The sequence below is a fragment of the Cyclopterus lumpus genome, chromosome 6 (genome assembly GCF_009769545.1).
Source record: "Cyclopterus lumpus isolate fCycLum1 chromosome 6, fCycLum1.pri, whole genome shotgun sequence".
NCBI classification, from domain to species: Eukaryota; Metazoa; Chordata; class Actinopteri; order Perciformes; family Cyclopteridae; genus Cyclopterus; species Cyclopterus lumpus.
In genome coordinates this window covers 1,017,522-1,033,436 of record NC_046971.1, presented here as the reverse complement: position 1 = coordinate 1,033,436, position 15,915 = coordinate 1,017,522, and the positions used below count along the sequence as shown (strand labels likewise).

The window sequence follows — 15,915 nt, the reverse complement described above, 5'->3', positions numbered from 1 at the left end:
GATCCGATGTGAGGTCAAAGGTCAGGGATGTCGTATGTGTACAGATTGTAAAGCCCTTTGAGGGGAGGTTGTGATTTTGGGCTATACAAAATAAACTGAATTGAAATGAATTAAATATAAGATACATAATATAGATTTAATCAAAAATAATAAACAAAAACATTTATATATAATCATAGAGTGAAATACATAAATAAACAATAACAAATAAGTCATTTATATATACTGTATATATATATATAATATTATATAAATACAATATTATATATGTATGTATACATATATTATTACATATATAAATCAATGCAATACATTATATATTAATGAATGTATTTATATATTCATTAATACATTTTATATATATAGATATAATGTTGCATTATATATACACACATATATATTATACATTATATGTATATATATATATTTACATAAATTATAATATATTTACATATATTATATTAATAATATATATATTATATTAATATATTATATCAAATATATAATATATTTACAATATATATAATATGTATATATATTTTATTTAATATATTAATATAATATATGTAAATATATATTATATATGGTATGGAGTTACATCCAGATGGACCTGCCAGACCTCAATGGAAATGTCTCTTCCTTCGTTGTCAGAGTAACAGTTGAGGAAGGTTCCTCCGGTTCCCCTGATCATGCTGCAGTCCTCCTCCTCCTCCTCCTCCTCTTCTTCCTCTTCTTCTTCCTCTTCTTCCTCTTCCTCCTCCTCCTCCTCCTCCTCCTCCTCCTCCTCCTCCTCACCCCAGGTATCTGGGGATGCATCCCTGGATCTCGATGAGCTCGGGCCAGTTCTCGTATTTATTGTTGTTGTTGTTCTTTAGCAGCTGAAAACATCAAAGAGAGAAAAGGCGTCTTTATGTTAATGCTCATATTTGTCTTGTTTTTATGTGCGATAGTGAACGGATCATAAAGCACCAGGAAACACTTTATTAACGTTTAACGAAGAACCTAAAAGTTAAATCTCAGCTGCAGCCTTATGGATAGCCAGTTAGCTTAGCATAGCTGCAGCCTAATGACCCTTTAGCAATGGTTAGCCAGTTAGCTTAGCATAGCTGCAGCCTAATGACCCTTTAGCAATGGTTAGCCAGTTAGCTTAGCATAGCTGCAGCCTAATAACCCTTTAGCAATGGTTAGCCAGTTAGCTTAGCATAGCTGCAGCCTAATGACCCTTTAGCAATGGTTAGCCAGTTAGCGTAGCATAGCTGCAGCCTAATGACCCTTTAGCAATGGTTAGCCAGTTAGCTTAGCATAGCTGCAGCCTATGACCCTTTAGCAATGGTTAGCCAGTTAGCTTAGCATAGCTGCAGCCTGATGACCCTTTAGCAATGGTTAGCCAGTTAGCGTAGCATAGCTGCAGCCTAATGACCCTTTAGCAATGGTTAGCCAGTTAGCTTAGCATAGCTGCAGCCTGATGACCCTTTAGCAATGGTTAGCCAGTTAGCGTAGCATAGCTGCAGCCTAATGACCCTTTAGCAATGGTTAGCCAGTTAGCTATGAATATGAGTCGTTACCTTCTCAAAGCTCGAAGCCGACGCCCCTTTCCCACCAACAAACACCCAGTTATCTCTGAATCCCAGTGACTTCACAGCAGAGCTTCCCAGTTCAGCGATCAGCTGCCTCGCCTCCTGAGTCAACCTGAGCACACAAACCAATACTAATACCAATACTAATCAATACGCCATCATGTTAATAATATCTGTGCATTATTGATGATATTGGTAATGTGTATGTATTATTGATCATGTTAATAATATCTATGTATTATTGATAATATTGATAATGTTGATGTGTTATTGATCATGTTAATAATATCTATGTATTATTGATAATATTGATAATGTTGATGTGTTATTGATCATGTTGATGTATTATTGATCATGTTAATAATATCTATGTATTATTGATAATATTGATAATGTTGATGTGTTATTGATCATGTTAATAATATCTATGTATTATTGATAATATTGATAATGTTGATGTGTTATTGATCATGTTAATAATATCTATGTATTATTGATAATATTGGTAATGTGTATGTATTATTGATCATGTTAATAATATCTATGTATTATTGATAATATTGGTAATGTGTATGTATTATTGATCATGTTAATAATATCTATGTATTATTGATAATATTGGTAATGTGTATGTATTATTGATCATGTTAATAATCGATCGCTTTGACCTGGTTGATGGGTCGTCGTAGGACGCCATCAGCACTACAGAACCCGCCTCCATGCTCTTCAGGAACTCCAGGAGAGGGTCCACATCTGGAACACAAAGGTCCTGTCAGACTTCCCCCAAAGACCCAGAACCACATGGTGCTGGATCAGGTCTACGTACCGCCCCCATACATGTCAAAGTGACCCGTCTTCAGGACGCCTCCCGTCGTGCCTGTTGGGGACAGAGACCTTAGAGACGCTCGTCTACCAGCGATCAATACGCATCGATAACCATCAATAACCATCGATAAGCATAAATAACCATCGATAAGCATCGATAACCATCAATAAGCATAAATAAATATCGATAAGCATCGATAACCATCAATAAGCATAAATAACCATCGATACGCATCAATAACCATCAATAAGCATAAATAACCATCGATAAGCATCGATAACCATCAATAAGCATAAATAAATATCGATAACCATCAATAACCATCGATAAGCATTGATAACCATCAATAACCATCGATAAGCATCAATAACCATCGATAACCATCAATAACCATCAATAACCATCGATAACCATTGATAACCATCAATAACCATTGATAACCATCAATAACCATTGATAACCATCAATAAGCATCAATAAGCATTGATAACCATCAATAACCATCGATAAGCATCAATAAGCATTGATAACCATCAATAACCATTGATAAGCATCAACAACCATCAATAACCATCAATAACCATCGACACGCATCGATAACCATCAATAACCATCGATAAGCATCAATAACCATCGATAACCATTGATAACCATCGATAAGCATCAACAACCATCGATAACCATCAATAACCATCAATAACCATCGATAACCATTGATAACCATCAATAACCATCGATAACCATCAATAACCATCGATAACCATTGATAACCATCAATAAGCATAAATAACCATCGACACGCATCGATAACCATCAATAACCATCGATAACCATCAATAACCATCGATAAGCATCAATAAGCATTGATAACCATCAATAACCATCGATAACCATCAATAACCATCAATAACCATCGATAACCATTGATAACCATCAATAACCATCGATAACCATCGATAACCATCAACAACCATCGATAAGCATTGATAACCATCAATAACCATCGATAACCATCAATAACCATCGATAAGCATCGATTACCATCAATAACCATCGATAAGCATCGATAAGCATTGATAACCATCAATAACCATCGATAACCATCAATAACCATCAATAACCATCGATAACCATTGATAACCATCAATAACCATCGATAACCATCGATAACCATCAACAACCATCGATAAGCATTGATAACCATCAATAACCATCGATAACCATCGATAACCATCAATAACCATCAATAACCATCGATAACCATTGATAAGCATCTCAACACTCACCGTTGATCAGAACTATGTTGATTCCACGACCCGCGTTGTTCAAGACCACTCCAAGAACCCTGAGGAGAGGGTCTACTGTCAGTACCAGCTGATCCACCAGAGCTGAAGGGGGACCAGAAGAGTCCAGTGGACCAGAGAGACCGGAGGACCAGAGGAACAAGAAGGACCAAAGGACCAGAAGAGTCCAGAGGACCAGAGAGACCAGAACTGAAGAGGGACCAGAATAGTCTAGAGGACCAGAGAGACCGGAGGACCAGAGGAACAAGAAGGACCAAAGGACCAGAAGAGTCCAGAGGACCAGAGGGCCAGAGGGACCAGAGCTGAAGAGGGACCAGAATAGTCTAGAGGACCAGAGAGACCAGAGGCCCAGAGGAACAAGAAGGACCAAAGGACCAGAAGAGTCCAGAGGACCAGAGGGACAAGAAGGACGAGAGGCCTAGAACACCACAAGGACCAGAGGACCAGAGGACCAGAGGGACAAGAAGGACGAGAGGCCTAGAACACCACAAGGACCAGAGGACCAGAGGACCAGAGGGACAAGAAGGACGAGAGGCCTAGAACACCACAAGGACCAGAGGACCAGAGGACCAGAGGGACAAGAAGGACGAGAGGCCTAGAACACCACAAGGACCAGAGGACCAGAGGACCAGAGGGACAAGAAGGACGAGAGGCCTAGAACACCACAAGGACCAGAGGACCAGAGGACCAGAGGACCAGAGGACCAGAGGGACAAGAAGGACGAGAGGCCTAGAACACCACAAGGACCAGAGGACCAGAGGACCAGAGGGACAAGAAGGACGAGAGGCCTAGAACACCACAAGGACCAGAGGACCAGAGGACCAGAGGACCAGATCAGCATCACCACGGTGCTCTCTGTGCTTGAGGGGGACGTTTCCTGGTGCAACACCTACAGCTGGTTCTGGAGGCAGATCCTTGGAGCTATGACGTTGGCGGCTCCGGTCCGGATGAAGAAGCTGAAGGAGTCCTCCGGACAGTCTCTCTTCAGGACACACAGTCCGGCTGGAGAGGGGACAGGGTTCAGACCCCGATCAGCATCACCTGGCTGATCCTGATCGGGTCCGGTGATCACTGACCTTTAGAGGGTGTCTTGATCCGGCTGGACGCTTCAGAGTCTGCAGAGGTAATTAAGTAATAAAGTAGTATTATATATATATTATAGAATAAATAATATATGTATAATATTATATTATATATATTATGGTGATGACCAGGGTTACTCTGATACTCTGATACTCTGATACTATGATACTCTGATACTCTGATACTATGATACTCTGATACTCTGATACTATGATACTCTGATACTATGATACTATGATACTATAATACTCTGATACTCTCATACTCTGATACTATGATACTCTGATACTCTGATACTCTCATACTATAATACTCTGATACTCTGATACTCTGATACTATGATACTCTCATACTATAATACTCTGATACTCTGATACTATAATACTATGATACTCTCATACTCTGATACTATAATACTCTGATACTCTGATACTCTCATACTATGATACTATGATACTCTCATACTCTCATACTATGATACTATGATACTCTCATACTCTCATACTCTGATACTATAATACTCTGATACTATAATACTCTCATACTCTCATACTCTGATACTATAATACTCTGATACTCTCATACTATAATACTATGATACTCTCATACTATGATACTATGATACTCTCATACTCTCATACTCTGATACTATAATACTCTGATACTCTGATACTCTCATACTCTCATACTCTCATACTCTCATACTATGATACTCTGATACTCTCATACTCTCATACTCTGATACTATAATACTCTGATACTCTGATACTCTCATACTCTCATACTCTCATACTCTCATACTATGATACTCTGATACTCTGATACTCTCATACTCTCATACTCTCATACTCTGATACTCTCATACTCTCATACTCTCATACTCTGATACTCTGATACTCTCATACTCTGATACTCTCATACTCTCATACTCTGATACTCTCATACTCTCATACTCTGATACTCTCATACTCTCATACTCTCATACTCTCATACTCTGATACTCTCATACTCTCATACTCTGATACTCTCATACTCTCATACTCTGATACTCTGATACTCTCATACTCTGATACTCTCATACTCTGATACTCTGATACTCTGATACTCTCATACTCTCATACTCTGATACTCTGATACTCTGATACTCTGATACTCTGATACTCTGATACTCTCATACTCTGATACTCTGATACTCTCATACTCTCATACTCTGATACTCTGGTAATACTAACGACTCCCATAAGAACCCATGGACCACACGTTCCTACCTCTGAGGCCTTTGAGGTCTCTGGTCTTCTGCAGGACGAGGGTCATAAAAACCACCACCGGCACCAGGACCAGCAGGACCAGCAGGACCCGTAGACCCCCTGCAGGAGGCGGAGCCTCAGACATCAGTTCCACCAGTCAAATGAAAGACCTTCTTCTCTCTAATAATAATTAATACTGAACAGTTTGACTCATTTAAAGTAACTTGTTTCAGAGCTTCACGTTTGATTTGTTTTGAATTATTTTATGTCTGTGAGAAACTTAAAGATTTGACAAACATCTATTTTACTCTCTGTGTCTCTTTCATCTTTTATATTAAAATAATAATAAGACATGAACACATGTATGACTCACATAGTTACGTAACTGAAGGTTCACTCATCAGTTATGTAATCAATTAGGAAGTAAACACACACATAAACAAACAAATACATAAACAAACACATAAACAAAGACACAAATAAACAAACAAACATATAAACAAACACACAGAGAAAGAAAACTTACTTCCTCTGAAGTTTTGTCGTATTGCCATTTTTGGTTTCCCTAAAAAAGAAAACACAGGAAGGATGACAAATGTAGGAAGAATCATCCTCCCATCAATCAACGTCTTCCTCCTCATCCTCCCATCAATCAACTTCTTCCTCCTCCTCCTCATCCTCCCATCAATCAACGTCTTCCTCCTCCTCCTCATCCTCCCATCAATCAACTTCTTCCTCCTCCTCATCCTCCCATCAATCAACGTCTTCCTCCTCCTCCTCATCCTCCCATCAATCAACGTCTTCCTCCTCCTCCTCATCCTCCCATCAATCAACTTCTTCCTCCTCCTCATCCTCCCATCAATCAACGTCTTCCTCCTCATCCTCCCATCAATCAACGTCTTCCTCCTCATCCTCCCATCAATCAACGTCTTCCTCCTCCTCCTCCCATCAATCAACTTCTTCCTCCTCCTCCTCCTCCTCCCATCAATCAACGTCTTCCTCCTCATCCTCATCCTCCCATCAATCAACTTCTTCCTCCTCCTCCTCCCATCAATCAACGTCTTCCTCCTCATCCTCATCCTCCCCATCAATCAACTTCTTCCTCCTCCTCCTCATCCTCCCATCAATCAACGTCTTCCTCCTCATCCTCCCATCAATCAACGTCTTCCTCCTCATCCTCCCATCAATCAACTTCTTCCTCCTCCTCCTCATCCTCCCCATCAATCAACTTCTTCCTCCTCCTCCTCATCCTCCCATCAATCAACGTCTTCCTCCTCATCCTCCCATCAATCAACGTCTTCCTCCTCATCCTCCCATCAATCAACTTCTTCCTCCTCCTCCTCCCCATCAACCAACTTCTTCCTCCTCATCCTCCCATCAATCAACGTCTTCCTCCTCATCCTCCCATCAATCAACGTCTTCCTCCTCATCCTCCCATCAATCAACGTCTTCCTCCTCCTCCTCCCATCAATCAACTTCTTCCTCCTCCTCCTCCTCCTCCCATCAATCAACGTCTTCCTCCTCATCCTCATCCTCCCATCAATCAACTTCTTCCTCCTCCTCCTCCCATCAATCAACGTCTTCCTCCTCATCCTCATCCTCCCCATCAATCAACTTCTTCCTCCTCCTCCTCATCCTCCCATCAATCAACGTCTTCCTCCTCATCCTCCCATCAATCAACGTCTTCCTCCTCATCCTCCCATCAATCAACTTCTTCCTCCTCCTCCTCATCCTCCCATCAACCAACTTCTTCCTCCTCCTCCTCATCCTCCCATCAATCAACTTCTTCCTCCTCCTCCTCATCCTCCCATCAATCAACTTCTTCCTCCTCCTCCTCATCCTCCCATCAACCAACTTCTTCCTCCTCCTCCTCATCCTCCCATCAATCAACTTCTTCCTCCTCCTCCTCATCCTCCCATCAATCAACTTCTTCCTCCTCCTCCTCCTCCTCCCCATCAATCAACTTCTTCCTCCTCCTCCTCATCCTCCCATCAATCAACGTCTTCCTCCTCATCCTCCCATCAATCAACTTCTTCCTCCTCCTCCTCATCCTCCCATCAATCAACTTCTTCCTCCTCCTCCTCATCCTCCCATCAATCAACTTCTTCCTCCTCCTCCTCCTCCTCCCCATCAATCAACTTCTTCCTCCTCCTCCTCATCCTCCCATCAATCAACGTCTTCCTCCTCATCCTCCCATCAATCAACTTCTTCCTCCTCCTCCTCATCCTCCCATCAACCAACTTCTTCCTCCTCCTCCTCATCCTCCCATCAACCAACTTCTTCCTCCTCCTCCTCCCCATCAATCAACGTCTTCCTCTTCCTCCTCCTCATCCTCCCATCAACCAACTTCTTCCTCCTCCTCCTCATCCTCCCATCAACCAACTTCTTCCTCCTCCTCCTCCCCATCAACCAACTTCTTCCTCCTCCTCCTCCTCATCCTCCCATCAACCAACTTCTTCCTCCTCCTCCTCATCCTCCCATCAACCAACTTCTTCCTCCTCCTCCTCCTCCCATCAACCAACTTCTTCCTCCTCCTCCTCATCCTCCTCATCAACCAACTTCTTCCTCCTCCTCCTCATCCTCCCCATCAACCAACTTCTTCCTCCTCCTCCTCATCCTCCCCATCAACCAACTTCTTCCTCCTCCTCCTCATCCTCCCCATCAACCAACTTCTTCCTCCTCCTCCTCATCCTCCCCATCAACCAACTTCTTTCTCCTCCTCCTCCCCATCAACCAACTTCTTCCTCCTCCTCCTCATCCTCCTCATCAACCAACTTCTTCCTCCTCCTCCTCATCCTCCTCATCAACCAACTTCTTCCTCCTCCTCCTCATCCTCCTCATCAACCAACTTCTTCCTCCTCCTCCTCCTCCTCCCCATCAACCAACTTCTTCCTCCTCCTCCTCATCCTCCCCATCAACCAACTTCTTCCTCCTCCTCCTCATCCTCCCATCAATCAACGTCTTCCTCCTCATCCTCCCATCAACCAACTTCTTCCTCCTCCTCCTCATCCTCCCATCAACCAACTTCTTCCTCCTCCTCCTCATCCTCCCCATCAACCAACTTCTTCCTCCTCCTCCTCATCCTCCCCATCAACCAACTTCTTCCTCCTCATCCTCCCATCAACCAACTTCTTCCTCCTCATCCTCCCCATCAACCAACTTCTTCCTCCTCCTCTTCCTCATCCTCCCATCAACCAACTTCTTCCTCCTCCTCCTCATCCTCCCCATCAACCAACTTCTTCCTCCTCCTCCTCATCCTCCCATCAATCAACTTCTTCCTCCTCCTCCTCATCCTCCCCATCAACCAACTTCTTCCTCCTCCTCCTCCCCATCAACCAACTTCTTCCTCCTCCTCCTCATCCTCCCCATCAACCAACTTCTTCCTCCTCCTCCTCCTCCCATCAACCAACTTCTTCCTCCTCCTCCTCATCCTCCTCATCAACCAACTTCTTCCTCCTCCTCCTCCTCATCCTCCCCATCAACCAACTTCTTCCTCCTCCTCCTCATCCTCCCCATCAACCAACTTCTTCCTCCTCCTCCTCATCCTCCCCATCAACCAACTTCTTCCTCCTCCTCCTCATCCTCCCATCAATCAACGTCTTCCTCCTCCTCCTCATCCTCCCATCAACCAACTTCTTCCTCCTCCTCCTCATCCTCCCCATCAACCAACTTCTTCCTCCTCCTCCTCCTCCCATCAACCAACTTCTTCCTCCTCCTCCTCATCCTCCTCATCAACCAACTTCTTCCTCCTCCTCCTCATCCTCCCCATCAACCAACTTCTTCCTCCTCCTCCTCATCCTCCCCATCAACCAACTTCTTCCTCCTCCTCCTCATCCTCCCCATCAACCAACTTCTTCCTCCTCCTCCTCATCCTCCTCATCAACCAACTTCTTCCTCCTCCTCCTCATCCTCCCCATCAACCAACTTCTTCCTCCTCCTCCTCATCCTCCCCATCAACCAACTTCTTCCTCCTCCTCCTCATCCTCCCATCAACCAACTTCTTCCTCCTCCTCCTCATCCTCCTCATCAACCAACTTCTTCCTCCTCCTCCTCATCCTCCCCATCAACCAACTTCTTCCTCCTCCTCCTCATCCTCCCATCAATCAACGTCTTCCTCTTCCTCCTCCTCATCCTCCCCATCAACCAACTTCTTCCTCCTCCTCCTCCTCCTCCCCATCAACCAACTTCTTCCTCCTCCTCCTCATCCTCCCCATCAACCAACTTCTTCCTCCTCCTCCTCATCCTCCCATCAATCAACGTCTTCCTCTTCCTCCTCCTCATCCTCCCATCAATCAATGTCTTCCTCTTCTTCCTCCTCATCCTCCCATCAACCAACTTCTTCCTCCTCCTCCTCATCCTCCCATCAATCAACTTCTTCCTCCTCATCCTCCTCATCCTCCCATCAATCAACGTCTTCCTCTTCCTCCTCCTCATCCTCCCATCAATCAATGTCTTCCTCTTCTTCCTCCTCATCCTCCCATCAACCAACTTCTTCCTCCTCCTCCTCATCCTCCCCATCAATCAACTTCTTCCTCCTCATCCTCCCATCAACCAACTTCTTCCTCCTCCTCCTCATCCTCCCATCAACCAACTTCTTCCTCCTCATCCTCCCCATCAACCAACTTCTTCCTCCTCCTCCTCTTCCTCCCATCAACCAACTTCTTCCTCCTCCTCCTCATCCTCCCCATCAACCAACTTCTTCCTCCTCCTCCTCATCCTCCCATCAATCAACTTCTTCCTCCTCCTCCTCATCCTCCCCATCAACCAACTTCTTCCTCCTCCTCCTCATCCTCCCCATCAACCAACTTCTTCCTCCTCCTCCTCATCCTCCCATCAATCAACGTCTTCCTCTTCCTCCTCATCCTCCCATCAATCAATGTCTTCCTCTTCTTCCTCCTCATCCTCCCATCAACCAACTTCTTCCTCCTCCTCCTCATCCTCCCATCAATCAACTTCTTCCTCCTCCTCCTCATCCTCCCATCAACCAACTTCTTCCTCCTCCTCCTCATCCTCCCATCAATCAACTTCTTCCTCCTCCTCCTCATCCTCCCATCAACCAACTTCTTCCTCCTCCTCCTCATCCTCCCCATCAACCAACTTCTTCCTCCTCCTCCTCATCCTCCCCATCAACCAACTTCTTCCTCCTCCTCCTCTTCCTCATCCTCCCATCAACCAACTTCTTCCTCCTCCTCCTCATCCTCCCCATCAACCAACTTCTTCCTCCTCCTCCTCATCCTCCCATCAATCAACTTCTTCCTCCTCCTCCTCATCCTCCCCATCAACCAACTTCTTCCTCCTCCTCCTCCCCATCAACCAACTTCTTCCTCCTCCTCCTCATCCTCCCATCAATCAACTTCTTCCTCCTCCTCCTCATCCTCCCCATCAACCAACTTCTTCCTCCTCCTCCTCCTCCCATCAACCAACTTCTTCCTCCTCCTCCTCATCCTCCCCATCAACCAACTTCTTCCTCCTCCTCCTCATCCTCCCATCAATCAACTTCTTCCTCCTCCTCCTCCCCATCAACCAACTTCTTCCTCCTCCTCCTCATCCTCCCCATCAACCAACTTCTTCCTCCTCCTCCTCCCCATCAACCAACTTCTTCCTCCTCCTCCTCATCCTCCCATCAACCAACTTCTTCCTCCTCCTCCTCATCCTCCCATCAACCAACTTCTTCCTCCTCCTCCTCATCCTCCTCATCAACCAACTTCTTCCTCCTCCTCCTCATCCTCCCCATCAACCAACTTCTTCCTCCTCCTCCTCATCCTCCCCATCAACCAACTTCTTCCTCCTCCTCCTCATCCTCCCCATCAACCAACTTCTTCCTCCTCCTCCTCATCCTCCCATCAACCAACTTCTTCCTCCTCCTCCTCCCCATCAATCAACTTCTTCCTCCTCATCCTCCCATCAACCAACTTCTTCCTCCTCCTCCTCATCCTCCCCATCAACCAACTTCTTCCTCCTCCTCCTCATCCTCCCATCAACCAACTTCTTCCTCCTCCTCCTCATCCTCCCCATCAACCAACTTCTTCCTCCTCCTCCTCATCCTCCCCATCAACCAACTTCTTCCTCCTCCTCCTCATCCTCCCCATCAACCAACTTCTTCCTCCTCCTCCTCATCCTCCCATCAACCAACTTCTTCCTCCTCCTCCTCCTCATCCTCCCCATCAACCAACTTCTTCCTCCTCCTCCTCATCCTCCCATCAACCAACTTCTTCCTCCTCCTCCTCATCCTCCCCATCAACCAACTTCTTCCTCCTCCTCCTCATCCTCCCCATCAACCAACTTCTTCCTCCTCCTCCTCATCCTCCCATCAACCAACTTCTTCCTCCTCCTCCTCATCCTCCCCATCAACCAACTTCTTCCTCCTCATCCTCCCCATCAACCAACTTCTTCCTCCTCCTCCTCATCCTCCTCATCAACCAACTTCTTCCTCCTCCTCCTCATCCTCCCCATCAACCAACTTCTTCCTCCTCCTCCTCCTCCTCCCCATCAACCAACTTCTTCCTCCTCCTCCTCATCCTCCCATCAACCAACTTCTTCCTCCTCCTCCTCATCCTCCCCATCAACCAACTTCTTCCTCCTCCTCCTCATCCTCCCCATCAACCAACTTCTTCCTCCTCCTCCTCATCCTCCCCATCAACCAACTTCTTCCTCCTCCTCCTCCCATCAACCAACTTCTTCCTCCTCCTCCTCCTCCTCCCCATCAACCAACTTCTTCCTCCTCCTCCTCCTCCTCCCCATCAATCAACTTCTTCCTCCTCATCCTCCCATCAACCAACTTCTTCCTCCTCCTCCTCATCCTCCCCATCAACCAACTTCTTCCTCCTCCTCCTCCCATCAACCAACTTCTTCATCCTCCTCCTCATCCTCCCCATCAACCAACTTCTTCCTCCTCCTCCTCATCCTCCCATCAACCAACTTCTTCCTCCTCCTCCTCATCCTCCCATCAACCAACTTCTTCCTCCTCCTCCTCCTCCTCCCCATCAACCAACTTCTTCCTCCTCCTCCTCCTCCCCATCAATCAACTTCTTCCTCCTCATCCTCCCATCAACCAACTTCTTCCTCCTCCTCCTCATCCTCCCCATCAACCAACTTCTTCCTCCTCCTCCTCCCATCAACCAACTTCTTCCTCCTCCTCCTCATCCTCCCCATCAACCAACTTCTTCCTCCTCCTCCTCATCCTCCCATCAACCAACTTCTTCCTCCTCCTCCTCATCCTCCCCATCAACCAACTTCTTCCTCCTCCTCCTCATCCTCCCCATCAACCAACTTCTTCCTCCTCATCCTCCCATCAACCAACTTCTTCCTCCTCCTCATCCTCCCATCAACCAACTTCTTCCTCCTCCTCCTCCTCCTCCCCATCAATCAACTTCTTCCTCCTCATCCTCCCCATCAACCAACTTCTTCCTCCTCCTCCTCATCCTCCCCATCAATCAACTTCTTCCTCCTCCTCCTCATCCTCCCATCAATCAACTTCTTCCTCCTCCTCCTCATCCTCCCCATCAACCAACTTCTTCCTCCTCCTCCTCATCCTCCCCATCAATCAACTTCTTCCTCCTCCTCCTCATCCTCCCATCAATCAACTTCTTCCTCCTCCTCCTCATCCTCCCCATCAATCAACTTCTTCCTCCTCCTCCTCATCCTCCCATCAATCAACTTCTTCCTCCTCCTCCTCATCCTCCCCATCAATCAACTTCTTCCTCCTCCTCCTCATCCTCCCCATCAATCAACTTCTTCCTCCTCCTCCTCATCCTCCCCATCAATCAACTTCTTCCTCCTCCTCCTTCTCCTCATCAACTTCTTCATCGCAGAAAAAAAAGGAATGACATTTTTTATTTTGAGCTGAAAGTACAAAATTCAGATTGCTTGTTTTGTCTGAAACATTCACATTGATTACCAGATTATTACCAGATTATTACCAGATTAACTACAGATTACCCGATTATTACCAGATTATTACAGATTACCAGATTATTACCAGATTATTACCAGATTAACTACAGATTACCATATTACAGATTACCAGATTATCACCAGATTAACTACAATTACCAGATTACAAGAATATTACCAGATTAACTACCTGTTAATTCTCTAATTCAGCTCCAGCTGCAACACAAATGCACAACATGTTTCTTTCTAGAAATAAAAGAAGTCTGAATTCATAATGAGTCCTCACAAGTTCTTCCCAGTACTCACCTGTCGTTTCCTAAAGAGCAGCGAACACCTGACAGGAGTATCTTACCTTCTGTCATCGAGGAGAACAAAGAAGAGAAAAGAACTCGTCAGGAACCGGAGACAGACCGGTTGATCCGGTTCCGCCTCCTGAGCCCAGGACCTGGTTTACAACCTACCAGAGGGTCAGAGTCCACAGCTCACCTGGTGATGACATCATCAGGTGAATGATTCAGAGTTTTTAAAGGGAAACACGCGCCCTGAATTCCAAATGTGACTTTAATAATTTTACTTTATTAGTTCTTCATCTGAGGAAGAGCAGCTTTCTGATTGGCTGACTGAGTTGTGAGTTTAATGAGTTTATTAAACAGTCTGAACTCCATCGTGACTTTAGTGCTTTCATGGATGACAAAGAGACACAAAACAACCACAAAAAGACACAAAACAACCACCAGGGGGCGACTCCTCTGGTTGTATAGAAGTCTATGCTTCATGTGTTAAAGCTGCATTCTCTCTCCTGACCACCAGGGGGCGACTCCTCTGGTTGTATAGAAGTCTATGCTTCATGTGTTAAAGCTGCATTCTCTCTCCTGACCACCAGGGGGCGACTCCTCTGGTTGTATAGAAGTCTAAGCTTCATGCGTTAAAGCTGCATTCTCTCTCCTGACCACCAGGGGGCGACTCCTCTGGTTGTATAGAAGTCTATGCTTCATGTGTTAAAGCTGCATTCTCTCTCCTGACCACCATGGGGCGACTCCTCTGGTTGTATAGAAGTCTAAGCTTCATGCGTTAAAGCTGCATTCTCTCTCCTGACCACCAGGGGGCGACTCCTCTGGTTGTATAGAAGTCAGACCATAAAGCAGGGTATGCTTTAGCGCTACAATGTGATTGACAGGTCTCTAGTCCATACATGGTCACTTCCTGTGAGATGGCGACAGCCAAAAGGTCAAACTGGAGGCTTTAAAACGTCCACAAACCGATGAGACGTCACCATGACGACTACGTTGTGTTTCTTTTCTATACTAAACTAATTTAGCTGGTCAAAGCTTTGGTAGCGTGAACTTTATTTTATAGTTTAACTTCATGGATGACTCTTTGTTCTGCTGAGTGTGATCTCTTTCTAGTTTTAACGTTTCAACATGGACGTCTATGGGGATGGACTTGTGGTTACCATGACGACCACTCTGCCCATGAGCTACAGTCAGAAACGGGTAGAAAGGGCATTAACCCCGATAACAACATTTTAATTCAGAATACTTATTAATAGTTTATTTAAACACAGGAATCAGTTTAAATCTTCTTTGAGCGCCTGAACGCACCACGAGGGCCGATGACCAACAGAGAAAGCGACACCAACGTGGACGAACACGAGCAATAATCAAACTTTTAATCTCGGAGGAAACGTGTCAAAAAATCTCGTTCAGCAGACAGAATATTTGTGTAAAACAGTCAGCAGGAAGTGATGTCACGAGAGGAGCCAGTCAGCAGGAAGTGATGTCACAAGAGGAGCCAGTCAGCAGGAAGTGATGTCACGAGGGGAGCCAGTCAGCAGGAAGTGATGTCACGAGAGGAGCCAGTCAGCAGGAAGTGATGTCACGAGAGGAGCCAGTCAGCAGGAAGTGATGTCACGAGAGGAGCCAGTCAGCAGGAAGTGATGTCACGAGAGGAGCCAGTCAGCCAGTCAGCAGGAAGTGATGTCACGA

General features: G+C 45.4%; 1 protein-coding gene across 4 annotated transcripts; it reads right to left on the bottom strand.

Annotated features, from left to right (window-relative positions):
- Window positions 1–739: 739 nt before the first annotated feature.
- On the bottom strand, window positions 740–14,704 carry LOC117731921 (protein FAM3C-like). Of its 4 annotated transcripts, XM_034534479.1 has the most exons (11): window positions 14,237–14,704; window positions 14,121–14,146; window positions 6,564–6,602; window positions 6,059–6,157; window positions 4,784–4,822; window positions 4,601–4,709; window positions 3,690–3,748; window positions 2,404–2,454; window positions 2,246–2,330; window positions 1,566–1,689; window positions 740–878 (listed from the first exon to the last, which is right to left on the bottom strand). In XM_034534479.1, exons 3-11 carry the CDS (start codon window positions 6,589–6,591, stop codon window positions 792–794), a joined length of 681 nt encoding a protein of 226 aa, XP_034390370.1. In that variant the 5' UTR covers window positions 6,592–6,602; window positions 14,121–14,146; window positions 14,237–14,704; the 3' UTR covers window positions 740–791. The 4 variants fall into 4 exon arrangements, with proteins under 4 accessions (XP_034390370.1, XP_034390371.1, XP_034390369.1 ...); XM_034534480.1 differs by lacking the exon at window positions 14,121–14,146; XM_034534478.1 differs by lacking the exon at window positions 14,121–14,146 and having other exon boundaries at window positions 14,283–14,704.
- Window positions 14,705–15,915: the final 1,211 nt, after the last annotated feature.

Bases quoted from the DNA above. Each gene is read 5' to 3' on its own strand.
- LOC117731921 (XM_034534476.1), bottom strand. From the start codon at position 6,678: ATGAGGAGGAAGACGTTGATTGATGGGAGGATGATTCTTCCTACATTT. The intron at 6,158-6,563 runs GTAAGTTTTCTT...CGCCTCCTGCAG, and splicing joins ACGACAAAACTTCAGAGGAA to GGGGTCTACGGGTCCTGCTG. The intron at 2,455-3,689 runs GTGAGTGTTGAG...TGTCCCCAACAG, and splicing joins CAACATAGTTCTGATCAACG to GCACGACGGGAGGCGTCCTG.